Raw genomic sequence first — 18,088 nt, forward strand, 5'->3', positions numbered from 1 at the left:
CTTCTAATTTAAAGGCGCATTTGTGGAGAGAGAGTTGAGAGGGCATCGTGCCTGGTGGGGACTGAAGCATGGAAGGTCCTGAACAAGCCGGTTTAATTCATCTCTGGAGAACGAAGAGAGAAGATTTATGATTATGTGACCTCAGAACTATCCCTTGAGAACTTCTGCTAGGTCCTTTCCAACAACTCTCACGTATCCTCTGCCATACACCTCTTTTCTTTCCTGCCTGAACTGCAACTGATCCTCTTGCTTTAATATCCCCCTTACTCAGTTCCTTTTCATGTGCAGCCAGGTGTTTGTTTTACCTTACCCCATTTTATGTGGCACTGGGGGAGAAGGGAGAAGCGTTGCACCTGAAGTTGGGACTTGTCGTTTAATAAAATTGCATTCGAAATTAAACTCATACCTTTTACTGTTCATTAATGTAAGCCAGAAGGGATCTAACTACCAAATAGCATACCGATGTAGCCAGCTGGTCAAGGAGGTGATGTGTTTTGGAAAGGATGTGCTCATGGACACAGAATGGTGGGTGTAGTCTGTGACTATTTCTGTAACAGCATTTGTGACAGAGAGGCATCACAGCTTCAAAGAACATCTGTGTAATAGTGAGCTTATCTCATTTAAAACTATTGCTCCACCTCCGATTTTGGTTTTAAAAAGCAGCATTTAGGTTACTTTTAAATATGAATTGGATTTTACTAGATATCTAAAATGACAGAGGAGCACAGTGAAATAAGTTGATAGCTATAATATAGTAAGGCTAAGCAATACTAGAAATCCATCATGTAATGAGAAAGCAAACATGTAACTTTAATTTCACATTGTACGTGGCAGGAATGTAATATTACTTATAAATACTCCTAACTGCTGAGCACTGTAGTCACTGCAGTGCACTTATCTGTAGTGTTTCTGTGAGGATACCTAATAAAAAGCAAATCACATTTTGTTGTTATACTTTTGTGATTCTTGTGCATAGTTTTAGAGAAACAGTGGTAACCATTAGGTGCAATTCCTAACATGTTGAATTAAATTCAGTGAAACCTTGCATTTTTGCTTTGATTTAGCCTTGTATGAAAGATAAAAAGTAAATGTAAGGGAGAACATCTTTAAATTCTGCTTGCCATACTTATTTCTGACAATAAATCAGACACTGAAAGTGGATCAAGAATGCAAAATACAGTTTGAAAGGTAAATTCCTGTCTGTGTGTTGCAGGGAAGGATGAAGACTACTTTCCATTGTTTTCCTGGCCTTTGCTTATCGTGTTGGTGACCTCCTATCCCCACACTGATTTCCTTCAGTGTGAGAATATGTAGTCAGTCGCTTCACAAACAGCTTGGAACTGCATCAGCCCTCAGCTAGAGGCTGCTGTCCATTCTGTTGGCCTGTATTAATAGACTGAGTGCTCCTAATCTGCTTCAGAGAAAAATCAGGTGAAAATTTAAATAATCTTCAGAGTGGTATGATTTTTAGCTGTGATTCAAGCTAGTTACCTGATTTGGGCACTAAAGCAGATTAGGAGCACTTCTGCGCTCCTTGTAACTAGCAAAGCTCAGTTGAAGGATAACTGCCACAGTTAAACGTGTTTGTGTGTGTGTGTAATCCAGTACAAGGCATCCTAGAGTTGTGTGTCATCATTTTTTTCCTTCCCTGCTCATTTGCAGTTTGGGTTATTCGTGCCTTTTCCTTTTCTGCTTTGTTCTTTTAGGGCACAATTAAATTTATCTCTAGATTTCTTCAATTCCTGGGTTTGTCCTGCAGACAGCTCTATCTCTGTTACAGAAAATGCAATATTTATATGTACTAGCGTCAGGTCACTGAAGTGTTAAGCAGCATTTGAGCAGACATACATAGAGTTAAAATTAGGTCTCTTACACAGACCTCAGTCACTGGACAGAAATTGTTTGAGTCAGGTGGACCGTCTGGTTCTGCTCTGATGATGTTTTGTATTATCCACTCTGAAACATTAATTTTTATTATTGCAGCATCCATTGTCGTAAAAAGTCAGTGAGTCGATATCGCAACAGATGGAACTGAGCAGGTGCACTCTGAAAGGTCCAGCTTCTTGAACTAAGCAGAATCTACAACCAGAAAAGACAACTGAAAGAAGCAAAGTCAGGGAGTTCAGATAACTGAGAGCTGGCTGTAGAAGGAAGAATAGCAAGTGTATTAGAGATGTACTAAAGAGCAAATATTTAAGGAATAGAATGTTGGATGAAACACTACCTTATGTTAACTTGCAAAACAGAGCTAAACTGCTGACATGCAATCACAACACTTTAGATTATTTTGTTTTGTGAGCTGACAAAAAAAAGTGTACTGGCATAAGCTGTACCAAGTGGTTTGATATCTAAAGCCTGATTCCAGCTGGACCTGCTCTTTGTACTGCTGCAAGGCAGTTCAAGTAACCTTGGAGGCACAGCCTTTCTAAGAGTCCCATTTACTTCATGTATTCTGCAGCGTAGGAAGGGCCTGCCAGGTCACCTTAGGTCCAGACTGGCTGTCGCTACTTTTCACTTTCTATTTTCACTGACTTCACTTAATGGGAAGTGATTATGAAATCGGTCCACCGCATTTCGGTGCAGCTAGTACCTCCGTAGTTGCTGCTGCATTGTTGTGTCTAGATGACTTTACTACATCTTTAATAAAGATGAGGACTGTAATGGATGCTTCGAAACAGTTAAAATATACTTAAAGTACCCACAGTGAATAAGACATATCCTTTATTTTACTCTACATTTCAAAGTCTTACCTACTCAGAAAAGAATACTAATTTCTGTATCAGATCTCGCTACAGGATAGCAGTTTTAGCTCAGCTCAAAAAGAGTCCACTCTAGCTGTTGAGGTGTGAAAGCACCTATTTGTTCTGGAGTTGAAAACCATGGAGTGTGGTCTGGGAGCCATCCTCTGCTCCCAGTCACTTCCTTGGAAGCACTCCTGTTCAGCCCAGTGATTTCTAGTGTCATATTCCTCAAGGAAAAAATACTTCTCAAAATGTTATTATTCAGCTAATTCCTTTTTGAATTCCTTTTTGCCACCCAGCTCCTCATGTACCAGCCTTTAATATGGAAGCTCCTGAAGTCAAGCAGCATTCATCACGTTAACGGCATGAGTCTGCTTCATCTAGAAGAAACATGTTCTTGAATTTGATGCAAGGCCTTCAAAGTTGCTTGATGCAAGGCTAATGAAACACAGAGCAGCCTGATACCACTCAGAAAAAAACAGACATAACACCGGTGCCTTTCCAGCTTGTGGTAACTAGTATTGTACTGAGCAGAGAAGTAATGCCTCCTAAGAAGCTGATGCTATCAAAAGATACGGAACCAGCATCGCCATCAGTATTGATGCCAGACGTAGTGTAGTATCTGCAGTGAGGTACTTCTCCAGTAGAGAAGAAAATGAGCATTCAAATTTGTCCTCCAATAATTCTGAATGATTCTGCTTAAATCATCATTGAAACCTTTTGGGAATTTTGACTGTTGAAATAAAAATGGAATCATCACTTTCTTGTTAGGTCTAAAATGTTATGAAAGGCAGACTTCACTAGCGAAGTATGACTTTTAGTATTGATAAAACTAACTCTTTGCTTCATAATTTGCCTTGAGACATGGAATAGTTCAAAAACAAGACAGAAAAAAGGTCATGAAAAAGCTTTTAAGGCATCAGAGGAAGTGTCTGAAACTGTAGGCAGATATACGCCCACTACAGTGATGATGGGAAGCATACCGTGGCTTCAGATGTACTAGATTGTGTGAAAAGTATAAGGAGTGGTCATGGAATGCTTTAGAAAGCTTGCAGCTATTTAGCAAAAATATTGAAGATGCCCTGGGCTCTCTAAAGAAGTTAGAGTGTATGCTCGCTGTAGCATTTCATATCATTAAGCTACTGGCAGCATGCAATTCCTGATGTTAGCGTCTGCTAAGCATGACATGTTATTGCAGGCAGTCAAAATACCATGCCAAGAAGTGGCAGCAGGAATGCTGTAATCTTTCTTAAACACATTAGGGATGTTCTGATGTTCCTAATGGCTATTTTTAATGGTTTTTCTGTACACATTCTGGTATTCTTCAGGGTTTACGTTGAGCATGGTTGAATGTTGCACCTGAAAAATATTAGCTTTTGGTTGTGCCATCCAGCTTTGTTTCTTCCTAGGCTGTTCACTGTTCCTCCCCATCAGAAATTATTCTAATAGTGTTACAAACAGGGAGAGTTCAGTTGCTCAGCTCAATTCCAGGAACAGGAAAAAAAGTACATCTTCCTCCAACTCAGAATTTCCATTTTTTCTGAAGTTAGGTGGTCACGCCACTGCAGAACCCGTCTTCATCTTGCCATTTTATTACATCAGTATATCAAACGTGAGACTTGTGGGAGACAGTTTGCAGGATGTGTATTTCTATTTTCAGATGGCCCTGCTTGCAACAAAAGCTATAAGGATCAGTTGGGTCTCTAAACATAGGACACTCTTGAGAGGTTTCACCAAATACTTCATATTAGTTGGGGCTTATCTCAGAATACAAAGAGAAATTACATATCCCTATCTTTACAGATAAAACGACTAAAACATCCCAAAAAGTCATCTTTTACCCCCCTAACGCGGATAGAATTAGGACAACTTTAAACTCCAGTCAAAGCTGTTATTTTTACTTTCTGGCAGACTTGACTTAATAATTAGCATTTTCAATCAACTTCAGTAAGAACTGTGTGAGCATGTACCATGTCTCCAGTGACAGACTGGCTAGAGTTAATGTGTTCATGACTTCTGGATGTTTGTTTTCCAGCGAGGTGCAGAAACTCCAGCTGAGTGTGCAAAGTGATAACAAAGCTCTGGTAGGAGTGCAAAAAGAAATAACAGAAAAAAAAGATTTGTAATCACATAAATACTTGATTATATATAAATGTTCTAACTGGGGGCAATTCATGTGGTGTATCTTATGTTTGTGTTAGATTTAAGACCTAATAAAACCATTCAGCTGACATCAGCTCTCAGTTGCAAAGAAAGGAACATGAGTTTCTTCTGAAATAAAACTGCCTGGTTGCTCTTCCATTTTGCAGAATTTTGTCAGCCTCGGCACAGGTGAACTGAAGACCAGCCACCATCTCAATGGTGGCATCTCAATCATCACAATGATCCTTGCACGTGTACATCTCGGTTCCTCCATTCTCAACGTGATGTCTGTAACACCTTGGTTTTGGCAGTAGGAAAGGCTCTTCATCTATCATAAGAGTGTTGGCCTATAGGTATTGCTGACACAAAATTCTGACCTTGAAACTGGCTTTAAAGGGCGTATATGCTCTTTTAGGGTTATGAACTGAACACAAGAGTTTTTATGATGAGAAATAACACTGCTGTAGTGAATTAAATTAATTATGTGATCCGTAGGATACTGTATTTCCATTTAAAAAAAATACGCAGAACTCGTGATAATTTCCAGTTTGTAGCTAAAGACTTCCCAATAAGACTTCCATCACAATGTGCTCCTAGTATAATATGGAGGCAAGCAGGTGTTTTAAAACTTGATATAAAATGCTGTGTGTATGTTTCTTCATTTCAGTGGAAGTTACTGAACTTTCTCATTAGATTTTCCATAAAAATATTGCACTGAATAAATTCTTCCTTCGGATGTAAAGAATATGTCAGATTTGGAGTCAATCTGCGACAATCTTTTCCAAGAATCTAGACTAGCTGTCTCTAATTAGATGCTGTATTGCAGAATTGATTCTACATTTGCATTAAAATCTGACTCCTAGGATTGTTCAGATAGCTTGTAACGTTCACAGTTGGTTTGTATCATGTCATCTTTCTGAATTTGCAGATGTGAAAATTTTGTGCATCTGCAGATGAGGACTTCAGTGCACAGAAGCCTTTATAAACGCAGGCTTAGAAAATATTCAACAAATTCTGCTGGTAAGGAGATTACATATTCTCAGATGGCTGTAAACGCCAGATAAAAAGTCTAGATGATGAGGCAGTAGTAGCATGAAACTGGCAGTATTTAGGCAATCGGCAGCATTCCCACAAGAAGCAACACTGGTCTTGGCCTCTGGTGTAATGGAAGGGTCAACTTCATTTCACCACCATCAGTGTAATTTGCCTTAAATGTTGCTAAGATCTGGATGAAGTAACTGCATTGCTGCGCTACATGTGCTCTCTCTTCCTACGTGTTCGTACTTTCTGAATAAGCTGAACTTTATTTGAATATTCACCTTAAATAGTACTTTTGTCAAGGAAGTACTAAACTTAGGAATGTCAAAGCCAAAGATTTCTCCTTACAAATATAGCAGTAATTGTTGCTGCGGAGTGCTGCAGAGTTCCATAGCTCCTGGATATAGCAAGTAATCGCTGTGAATAGCACTAACTAATCATCTTACAGCATTACTTTGTATCATCAAAAAAGCAGTTCACAGGGTGGAATAAAAATTAAACCCGAGCATGAACAGATAGTTAAGATTTGGTATTAGCAGTACATAACATATAACTGAAAACTCCAGAGGCTTTATTTTGCAAGTTGCCTAGTTAAGTTTCCAAATTAATGTTGCTACTAAAAGAGAAACTGCCTTTGCTCAGTTATTTTGCTGTTGCTGCTTGTGCTCTGTTGTAAGCTGAAACTAAAATATGCTTTGAAAATGAGAACTGTATCTTTATTGACTCATCTTCAGTTGTCTGCTGAACCTGCTGTAATATAGATATCTCCAGTAGTGCTGCAAAATTAATAGTAGCGTGCATAGAGCATCTTCTTTGTGATCACTTCTTTGTCATTCTTTGCATCCCCCAAAAGGTTCAAACTAGAATACCAGGCTAATTTGGTAACTGGGACTTCTTATTCTGAAACCTACAAAGAGGATTGTTTGATTCCTTCAAAATTTAGCTTGGAGGAGGAGGAGGAGGCAATTCAAACTACAGACCTGACAGAAAGAGGCAAGGAGAACAGCAGAGCATCATTTTCCTCCCGGAATGTCAGCTACAATAAGAAAAGTCAGCACATGCTGGTGTTCAGCCAGTCAGGTCCACAAGAGCTCTTCTTCGCTGACTGTTAGCGAGCATGCATCTTTTTCACGTCGTGAGCTGAGAATGTGAATATTCATCTCAGGCTCTGGAGCTAAGTTCTTAATTAGGCATGTGCTTCAAATAATTTTGTTTTTCATTCTTCTCAGGTCTGTCTCACATTGACTTGGCTTAAAGGGAGGAGGGAGAGCCTTGGGAGGTGGGTGGGAGGGAGAGCCTTGGGAGGTGGGTGAACAGTTCCCATACCTCAAGATAGATGGCTGAGGGTGGGAGGACAGGAATCCTCCTTTCCTTCAGCCCGGTCCTGTCTCATAGTACCACATCCTGTTCAGTCACCGTAACCAGCAGCTTCCTCTGGTTCTGGTTGTCACCTTGGCTAATCTCTAACCAGCCGGGGAGCAGGTTGGATAAAATCCCTCAGTGTCTCTATCCCCATTTCTTGCTGCTGGGGGTGGAGGAACTGGGGAAGACTGTGAGTGGCACCCAAAGCTGAGCAGTGCCACCCCAGCGCAGCACAGGCTGTCCTTGTCTTCATTCTGATTCCTCCCTCAGCTGCAGCCCCTTGATCTCCAGGATGTGGGCACAACCAAAAAGCTCACCTGCTGCTACTTCCCAGGGCTCTTCTGTGCCCCTGTGAAACCCATCAGTAGTTACAGATACCGTAACAGCACTGCTGTGGAAATACGATACACAATTTATGAAGTACCAAGACAGTGAGAGCGTTGTATGATGAGTGTTTGCAGTATGTGCTGCTGTTGTCTCTCTCTATTCTAGCCAACAGGGAAAGGGTTTTACAGGGTTCAGACGTGTCCCTGAAGGAGTAGCCTCCTAGGAAGTGGGTAAGTACTATGGAGCATAGTACTCGCATCATGTGCAGTTGTCTGTACGCTGCCCATTGCTGCTGCTTTGTCAGTACCTGAAGCTGGCCCTCGTGCAGCATTACTCAGTGGGTTTCTCCTTACCTATGCATATGTTTGCGTGCATATTTCTTTTTGGTAGCAGGTTACCTGCTGGGAGGGGAAGTGAACACTTTTTTGCTCTGAAGTCAAAGTGAGGTACTGTAGTTAAGCTTCTAAATACTTTTTTAATGTAGGTTTCTGTGGTCAGAAGGGCATTTCTTGGTCTACCTAGAGGTCTTCCCACAGTGAAAAATTAACCAACCCGTATAATTTCTAACCATTTCTGCTATAAAGACAGTCCCAGCTGTCTCTGTATGCTTTAAATTCATGGCAAAAGAATCAATCACTTTTCTAAAGGAGGGGTTTAATAGATTTGTATCTGACCAAAAAAGGGTTTGGAGGGAAGATTAAATTCTTCCATTTTAAGTGATAAAAGTAGAAATGCTGTTATGTTGCATTCAATTTTTAGTAATTCATTCTTATTAAAGACTTAATGGGATGCTGCCAAAGCACAAGACAGTTGTTCGCATCCCTCTGAAGTCAGTTACGAAGCTTTACTAGTTCGAAACATGAGGGGAATGTCAATATTATTCTTCTTGCCTATTTCATTTAACTGATCTTTCAATGTTATAAAAGGAAACGTTTAGCCTGTGTGAGTTTGAGTCATGACTTAAAAAATCGACAGTAATCCATGTTAGTAACCATTACCTTTCTTGTTCCCTTTTTAGTGTCCTAGGATAGCAGTGGTGAGTGGGTTTTTGCTGTGTTTTAGGTCAGGTCCATCACTGGCTGGAGTGCGTGCATCTTGCGGTCTGTACAGCTCCTGCTTTGTCTCGCACGGTGCTGAAGGCACTTGGCACTAAACAAATTAACAACAAACCTTGCTACACTAAGATAAGGGCTAATTTTACAGGTACAGCATTTCATAAATCATATTACACTTGACAGTTCAGAACTGAAGAATTAATTAATATTTAGAAATCTAGTCAAATGGGAATAGTTGCAGGCTTAGAAGAAGCAAATGTCATATTGCTGTTTGATAAACAGATTTCTAGGTCAGAATGACTGTTGTTTATGTGAATATTCTTACACAGCTAATTACTGCTGAAGGTCCACAGTTTTATCGGTTAATATATCGTGTATAACTGCGTATTTACCATGCAGGAGAGTTTTCCTGAAAATACCGCACTTTTTTATGTCACTTGACTGATGCTGTGACAGTTCAATGAGTGAAACACCCAGGTTTGCTGACATCTGGACTTGAATTTCAATTCTTTTTGTTCTTTTGCTGTGTAGACGAAGTCTGCTCATAACCTCCTTGTGGTTGTAGTTCACCTATTAGACTTGTTCTGCTGATTAAACAAGTAGGAGCTTGATGGGACTTGATGTCTTGAGTGACATTAGCTTTATTCTGGTGAAATGAATTAATTTAAAGTAAACCAGTGATATTTTGGGGAGCCTAGTTATACGAAAGAGCTGAATGTAATTTTTAATTTGGTGTTAAAGTGATGCGTGTTACTGGTATAAATAGATACTTTCAGGAAATAGACAAAAGGACAAATACATGTAAGCTTCTCTAGCCTTGAATGCTGAGTGTAATTAGAAGTCTTCCATGGTGGCTTGCCCATCTATCCTGGTGTCTGATACAGTATTCCATCTTGTCACCTGACTTGTACTTAACAAAAGAATTAATCTTTAATGCTTCTTTAACTACCAAATTTCATATTTTTAACTTAAATACCCATTGGAATGTCTATTAGGAGGGTTGCGTTGATGGAAGTTGCTTGCCTTAGAAGTGGCATTTTCCCAGGCTTTTTGAAGCCTAATGTTGGCTTGCTGGTTGCGGTTTTGTTTGTTTGTTTTTGTTGGTTTTGTTTGTTTTCCTCAAAACTGTACAGCATTGTTATCAATAACCTTGTTGGTTTGGCTTTTGAATACTCATGTACAGGTTGCAGTTCTGGATAACATGCACTCACAGTAGTCTTGATTTCATTTGCAGAATGAATGTATTTTGTAATAGTTAAAAAGTTCTGCTGTCTGAAGTTTGAGAAACTTGGAAGAATTAATTATTTGCCAGGAAATCGGAAGTTTAGTGCATTGATAGCAATCTGTGTATGCTTTTTAATGTTTTATGGGTGGTGGGACTGAAGCGAAGGTACACATGGAAAGGCTTTCATTATGCAAGAAACTTCCTGCAGCAGAGAACGTGTACCAGCTGGAGGTGAAACTTCATCTACAGAGATTCTGTGTTGTATAGATTCTTTTGATTGAAAGAAGGGATTGTGCAGGGGCCATTATGTTCATAATTGTTTAAACAAATAGGCTGCCTTCGTTCCATATTATTATTTTACTTCGGCTTTCAACATTACATGAAACAGAGCAGCAGCAGATGTACTGGGTAGCTATCCTGTCTCAGAAGTCTTGCCTTAATTCTTCCATGGTCTTAATTCTGCTTAAGTGGTATTCTGGATGTGGTAAATCATTGGTTAACACAATACTAGTTTTAGAAGAGTATGCAGAAAGTGACGGAGGTGTGTGTCAGAGTCATAGAAAACTTCTTAATGTTTACCAAAACAAAGGCTGTGGCATTTCACCTGTGTATATGCACTGGCTGTAGAAGTGAAGAAAATATGGTGGTTAATAACTGAGAGAGCTTGGTAATTTGTTTTAAAACTCTATAGATTTAGAGAGGAATGTTGTACAGTAAATGAGATGTTAAAGTTTAATTACTTTCTAGATAGTAGAAAAAAGAGGACTTAAGGTTCTTGATTTTTATTCCCTCCCCCAATTTTCTTCTCTTTCTTTCTAGGTTTAACTATAGATCAACACATCATCTTGCATCCCATGGGTTTTATGAATTTTTAAATTGGTTTGATGAAAGAGCATGGTACCCACTGGGAAGAATAGTAGGTGGAACTGTAAGTATTGTAATAACTTAAAGATGACTTTGTAATAATTTTGTTGAACTTTAAATACAACTTTGACATCGATAAAAGGAGGATCTTAATGGAATATACTTTTAATTGTCAAATTGCTGTTGAGGGAATAACTATGTTTTTAATTTTTAGCTGTAATAACTAAGACAGTAAGTCAACATGCATTAGTCCTATCCAACAACATACCGTGAACAAGAAACTGGGTTTTACCTTTTTACACCTGAATTTCTGATAATAATAAATAGGGATTTTATGACTCCTGTAATTCTGATTTTCATGTTTGGGGAAAACATTGCATAGTGGTACTTAAAAAAGAAAATTTAAATTGAAAAACAGTTCTCTCTTTCTCTCTTAAGACACAAACTTTAAGCCAGTGGTATGTGTTGAGCGGTAGCCATCTGAATATGGAAAATGTTAGGATTTCACTGAAAAAAAGACCTTTTGAAACTAAGCGGGAGACATGTATGAAGTGAAGTGTCTAAGGAGCGGCTAAGATTGGTGTCAATGCAAGTTATAAAACAGGAAAGGTATAAGAAAAAATACCAAATCACAGTACAAATAGAGTTCAGTAGTAGAGTGGCTTTAGTAACACAGCCACATCTAACCTTGACAGTGCATTAAAACTTTTTAATTATAGGACATACCGTTTAAATTCATTCACAGAGCTTTTTGTAACAATTAGATCACCATTCATTTTAGTATTTTAGGGATGCTTATGGCACGCTTCTTTTTTTTTTTTACATACTTGTCTTATATAACATAAAAAGCCTTAGAAATTTAAATTAAAATTTTGATTGTATGCTTTATTTTGCAAGTCACATAGTATATTATGTTTTAATAGTTTGTCTTGAAAACCATGTCTCCACGATATATGCAGAAGAACATCTTATCATCTGTTAATTTAATTTAGCACAAAGCTCTTCTTAGCTTTCAAAAGAAACTAAGGCAGTTGAAGTCCATATTAAGTTTCCTACTACATATCGATTTTTCTTATGTTGATAAATGTGGAAGGGTAGAATTCCTATTAAGAATATTTCAGTGGTCTCCAATATTCTATGATAGGCTCAATAGATTTGTATCTATACTACTCTTTCCTGGAGGACATCTTAACTCAGTATTGTAGGACTTTATTTTAATCCTCCAAGGTGTCTACAGATAGCTTGCAAATACATAATACTCAACTGTCAGTCAGTCAGCTTTTCTACTTAAAAACCTCAATGTATATTTTCTTTCTCTATGCATAACGAGAAATAAATGAACAGCATGGTATATTAAGGTGAAAATTGAATATGGCTAGGGAACGTTGTATGGTTTCTTGTTTTGGTTCTTTTTTTTTCCTTAAAGCTGTTAGCTGGCTTGAAATTCTCTTGCAAACTTTAGCTTCTGATTCCATACCTGGAATTCTCATTATGTGATACAAATTCTCATTATGTGATAAATGTCAGGCAAGATAGGATATTATCTATGTGCTGCTTATTCATTTAGAAAATGGATTATATGTAATTGTTAGCATTTGGGTAAAATTTAAAGGACCTCTGGTATTCAGCAGTGTTGTCAAAATATAATTAAAGTAATGTTAAAATAATTCCATTAGCTTCACCTACTCATTGCTTGTATCAGCTTAAGAAGTGATTGTATTTCATTGCAAATTATATGCAAGTAAACTTACCATGATCATTTTCTGCAATAATATAGTATGTTTTTTTCTCCCTTTAGGTATACCCAGGACTGATGGTGACAGCAGGCCTTATACATTGGATTTTAAATATGCTTAATGTGACAGTCCATATAAGAGACGTATGTGTGTTCCTAGCACCAGTTTTTAGCGGCCTTACAGCTATTTCTACTTTCCTGCTCACCAGAGAACTGTGGAACCAGGGAGCAGGGCTTTTAGCTGCCTGTTTTATTGCCATAGTTCCAGGTTACATATCTCGATCAGTAGCAGGATCGTTTGACAATGAAGGCATAGCTATTTTTGCACTGCAGTTCACATACTATTTATGGGTAAGTAATTGATGAGTCTTTTGCTTTGGAAAGGTTTTTGGTTCCTCCTCCAACCAAATGACTGATTTTTCTTAGCATCCATTGAATTCTCATTTTGTTCCCTCTCATCTCTCTTCCCCTTGGCCGTGGATCAGGCGAGTACTGAGAAGTCACATGGCCTGAACCACTCCATGATAACACTCTTCAGTTTATTTATTATGTAAAAGTACCGTTCAACTGAAGTATGTGTGTCCTGTAGTAACGGCAATAGCAATGAATCTATAAGTTTAAAGCAAACAGTAGGGTTGCTTTCGTTTTTCAGTTTGGTTATATTGGTATTATGTGAGCATGAAACTTTAGCCTCCTTATTTAGCTGGTAAAAAGCAGTAGACTCTCAATATAAAGTCCTTTGAATTGTCATCTGGAGAAGCTGTTGACTATGTGTCTGGACTTTGACTTAGGCATCCAACTTACATGCCTAAAGCTGTCCACAGAGCGAGGTATTCATACTGCTTGCATGCTTAAAAAATGTGTAACAGTCTAATGTTTTTTAATTAGCCTACTTGTTCGTGCATATTGCCTGTCATTCCTTAACCTCCATGTAGAACTGCATCTGCCACGTAGTCCTGTGTGAAAGAAGGGGTTTAAACAAAATGGAGTATTTCTGGACTGTTGTATCTATTTTGGAAATAGCAGCATGGACACAGTATGGTACTGTTCCTTGTGCCTTCCTTTAGTGTATGTACTTTTCGTACTGAGTGTCTCCATGGGTTGTATGTATGCAGTAGTTACAGCTTTTCCCATGGTTTGTCGAAAGTTTGAGTTCTCAGAAGTAAATACATACTTGCAAGTCTTCTTAGCTTCAGAGTATTTCAGAGTTGGGATATTGTTAGAAGCAATATAATAGAAAGAAATCGAAATTTTTCATTATTTAGCTACAGGTGATAATTAAGTGCAGGTTCTGAAGAAAGGTCCTCTAATGATTTTTTTTTTTAATTTGGGCTTAAACTGCAGCTGTAAAGGTATACTGTTACCAATAACAGTAGAATCAACCCATGGTCATTTTAATAGCTAAGACATAATAGCAGTTACCTGTTATTACGGAACTCGTGTATTTAACTAGACTGCATACTGCAATGATGTTTACATAAACTCTTGTAGAATTGTGTGAATCAAACATGTTTTATTGTTAACTTCTTAGCATTTTTCATTCCTCTTTTCCCTCACCACAGTCACCACTATCAGTTTTGGACGAAATCATACTCCTGGTCCAGTTCATGGATCTCTCTAAGCCTTTAGTAGTATCTGGATGTTTTCACTAACTTTAAGTGAGTTTTTCAGAATTACAGGATAGCTCTTTAAAATTGCAGTGTTGGGTCTGATTCCAGACAAAGGAAGCCATGGATGCTCTACACTCACAATTATAATGTAGTCTGATGTCTCAGAGAAAGTAGCACAGAAGCATTGCAGCTACTCTTCTATTTTGGATCACAAAGTACACAGTGGCATTGCGTCCTGTCTCTGCATTATCTAGAGAAAGAGGTGTAAGCTGTCCTGTCTGTCAATGAATTGCACTTGTGGTTTGGTTTTACGGATATCAGTTTGGAAAGATACAAATATAATCTGTTATGTACTATAGAAGTCCTCATGACAGCTGTTTTGGAATGAAATTTTGTAATAGTATCTAGTATTTGTTATTCATAAATATTTCGTTATTTTTAAAGGTGAAGTCGGTGAAAACTGGTTCGGTCTTTTGGACAATCTGCTGCTGTCTATCTTACTTTTACATGGTAAGCCTTTTACATATATATATATTTTTTATATATATATATATATATATATATTTTTTATATATATATATATATATGAAATACCTAAACTCTTTAAGTGGGACTTACTTAATTCGTATGTTAATGAAGGACAGAAGGAGGAGATTTTAGTCTTTGCTGGGTCCATAACGTAAAATTATTCTTTCATTTTATTATTAAGACCTTAAGTATATGAGCGAGAAGACATAATAAATAATTTGAAATTTAAAGTTTTTCAATACAGTGAAAGCAATTTTTGCAAAACAGTAAATACGGTAACTTTACCTATAAAGTCATCCTATGCCATGAATAGATACTCTTCTTCAGTGGTATTTCTGTTTTGGTCCAGATAATTTAAGGTGGAGTTTTAATATTCATATATCTCTGTGTCATTATTACTAAAGCACTATAATATTATAAATTTATGGACAAAGTTGTGTTTATATAAATCTGAAAGCTATTTCTCTGGGTATAATTAAGCTGTAAAGTAAAGATTATCACCAAAATACTGAATTAATTCAGTGTCAAATTAAATGATCATAAAGTCTCTTCTTCATTCTTGATCTATGAAAATGGAGATTATTGTAGAGACGTTCCTAAGGGCTAACAAAAGGGGAAAAAAAAACATTACTAAAACTGGGGAGATAAAGCTAATAGCAAAATGCAGGGAATTGTTTTTTCTTTTTTTTTTCTCTCTCTCCTTCTGAAATGTTAGACTCAAAGATTTTTCCTGTACAAATAAGTCAAAGGTCACTTCTCCTCTAACTGATACTTTTTGTGTGTGTATGTGTGGCTATATGATAAATTAGCTTCAAAATATTAAATCAAAATTAAAATAAATTACCTTCCAATGGTGAGACAATGAGGTAATTGTATGGTCTTGTTAAGATGGAGGTCTCAAATGCTGCTTTTCCACAGCCAGGTAACTAGGCTTGCATGACAAAGGAACTTACAAATTATTTTGCATGCCTTAATTTAAAATACAGGACTAATTCAGAGGTTGTCTGGATGCTGCCTAAATTTCCTCTAGTTTTAACATTCATTGGGTTTTCTGTAAGATTTTTTGCTGTTAAAACAGAAAGAAATAGCCCTATATGTGTCACCAAAGAGCGTAGCTATCTCCTGTTAAGAGTACATTTATTTCCTCCCGTTTCTTTCCTCCCTCTCTTTCTTTCTGCTGAGTCAGTAAATAAGCAGCCACTTCTTCATACATAACATAGCTGTTTATGTTGCATTGCAGCGAAGGGATCCTGTAGGTTTGGTACAGAACTGTGTGTAATACAAGGTCAGGCAAATAAGGTTTTGAATTGTTACGTTGACAGACCACAGAGTCTTTTATATCATGTCTATTTATTGGCAAGATCCTCTAAAAATGTTGTTCAGAAATATGCAGATAATATGCACTTCTTTGTTTTTACAATTTTACTGCTAAAAAAAATCACAGAATAGCAGGTTCTCCTCATCTTAGTCTGGTCTTGGTCTGTGGAACCCTTTGAGAAGGAAGGGATGCAATCTAGAGTGTGTGGTGACAACTTAGAGAATCAGTGTCGTCATTACGACATTCCAAGTCTTAATGTAAATTGATGTTACTTTTTTCTTTTTATCTTCCTTTCCTGTCAACTAGAAAGGTTAAGATTTGTCCATAGACTAGCATCAGTGATTAGATGATAGAAATTTATTGCTTATGGAGTGCACCTGCTTCATCCCTGGTGGTGGCTTTCCATATACTGTGTTTTCTTTTGCAGAAGTGTTTTGTTGAGATGCCCTCTTAGGCATTGCACTTAGATAAATTTTCAGGGCAGAGCATAATTTTAATATCCATTATATAGAATTCATTTGTCTTTCTTCGATGGAAATTGTAATCTTTTCAGTGTAAGTTGAAAATTAAATCACAATTTTGAGGAAGTAAGAGCCTTTCTTTGCATGGGGAGTTTGGGGAACAGCTCCTTGAAAGGCAAATGTATATTGCATGCACCGACAGATGTCTTTTTTAATATCTAAATCTGCTTAAACTGTATACCTAACTCACAGTGGTAATATGACTCATTCTACAGCATTGCGTTAAAAAAGGAGAAGGTTTTTTTTCTTGCATTTATATTTTTAACATTTATTTGACATCAGCTTTGTTTGTTTCAGATGCCTCTTTATGATGAGGGGGTCATAAAACAAACCTTTACATTGAGGCTGACTTTGTAGGAGTAATGGCAGTTTTCCACTCCATTTGTCTATGAGGAAACCTCAGATATATTTGAAAATTTCAAAGTGTATCTTCAGTCCAATGCAATCTTCAGGGTGTAGATCTGGTTTAATATCTCAATAATTAGAGAATAGGTGTTAATTAGAGGTGCAAGTTTCTAGTCTATACAAACTGTCTGCTACCTGTATCATTCGAACCTTTACCTAAATATGACAACATCCTAATTACACATTTGTTCTCATTCTGTTGTTTTGCCTGTCTTTGTGTAATGTTTTCTCTCAGTAAATTAAATAGCCTATGTAGACCATGATAGTTCATGCCAGTAATTTGGGAAAAGAATAATGATAGTCTGAAATGACTTTCTATAAAATTAACAAGTTTTGTACTTGTTTCCAATTATTTTAATATATGAATCAGTTGCCCCCAATTTTGAAATGCTGGGTTTTGTACTACTAGTATAAGAAAACAGCATCTCTGCCGTGACCTTATTTTAGATTTTGTTCTGTAGTACATAGTCATTTGGGTTTCTTTCTGGATTCTAGGGCTTTAAAAATATCTATGTGAATCTAAGCCTTAAAGTACAATTAAAGTGGAAACCACATTAGCTGCTGCATTCTAAAAATGAAGATCTAGGATAGGCGTGGTATGGATGGGAGAAGTCTAGACTGTATTTTGACAAGAGAACATGTGTTAAAATGTAGAATTCCTAGTCAACATTAGCCCTTCTAAATGTATTAGAAATGTGGTAACACATTGTAATGGTAGCTTATTACATCTTTATCTAAACCAACAGTGAAGGACACAATGGTAACACTGTAGTGTTTCAGTTCTAAATACCTCTTACCAGCACTTCTGAAGTAATGCTAATAGTACACGTTCACAGTCTCCATGATGATGTTGTGCACCATGCCACGGTGCTCAGCACTGTTCCCTGTGTATCTCCCTCCTTCCTTTTGTTTCTTTCCTCACACTGCAACCACCATTTGCTACTCTGCTCCAGGAATTCTACCATCGACAGTGTATACCTTGCTCCATTTCTTCTCTCTGGCTGGAGATACTCTGCCTGTGCCTGCCAAAAAGCACAATGCATCATGCTAAAGTTGTATGTCAAAGGAAAACTTTGAATCCTAGATGGGAGTCCTACTGCTGCCTTTTGCAGCGTCCTTCACCATGGGGAAAAGCCCCCAACATCACATTGTCGTCTGCCAGCCTGACTAGATTTGCTTCGGAAGAGGAGTGGAGCTGTAAGAAAGACAGCCTTGAA

At 37.6% G+C, this 18,088-nt stretch overlaps 1 protein-coding gene across 1 annotated transcript in view; it reads left to right on the forward strand.

Moving 5' to 3' along the window:
- The window catches only part of STT3B (STT3 oligosaccharyltransferase complex catalytic subunit B), a 49,612-nt gene that overhangs the window by 9,794 nt on the left and 21,730 nt on the right, over nucleotides 1-18,088 (forward strand). The window contains exons 2-4 of the mRNA XM_040550448.1: nucleotides 10,710-10,818; nucleotides 12,553-12,840; nucleotides 14,544-14,609. Coding sequence (XP_040406382.1) covers nucleotides 10,710-10,818; nucleotides 12,553-12,840; nucleotides 14,544-14,609 — 463 coding nt within the window. The remainder of the gene's footprint in view (nucleotides 1-10,709; nucleotides 10,819-12,552; nucleotides 12,841-14,543; nucleotides 14,610-18,088) is intronic.

Source organism: Cygnus olor, chromosome 2 (assembly GCF_009769625.2).
Source record: "Cygnus olor isolate bCygOlo1 chromosome 2, bCygOlo1.pri.v2, whole genome shotgun sequence".
Taxonomy (NCBI): Eukaryota; Metazoa; Chordata; class Aves; order Anseriformes; family Anatidae; genus Cygnus; species Cygnus olor.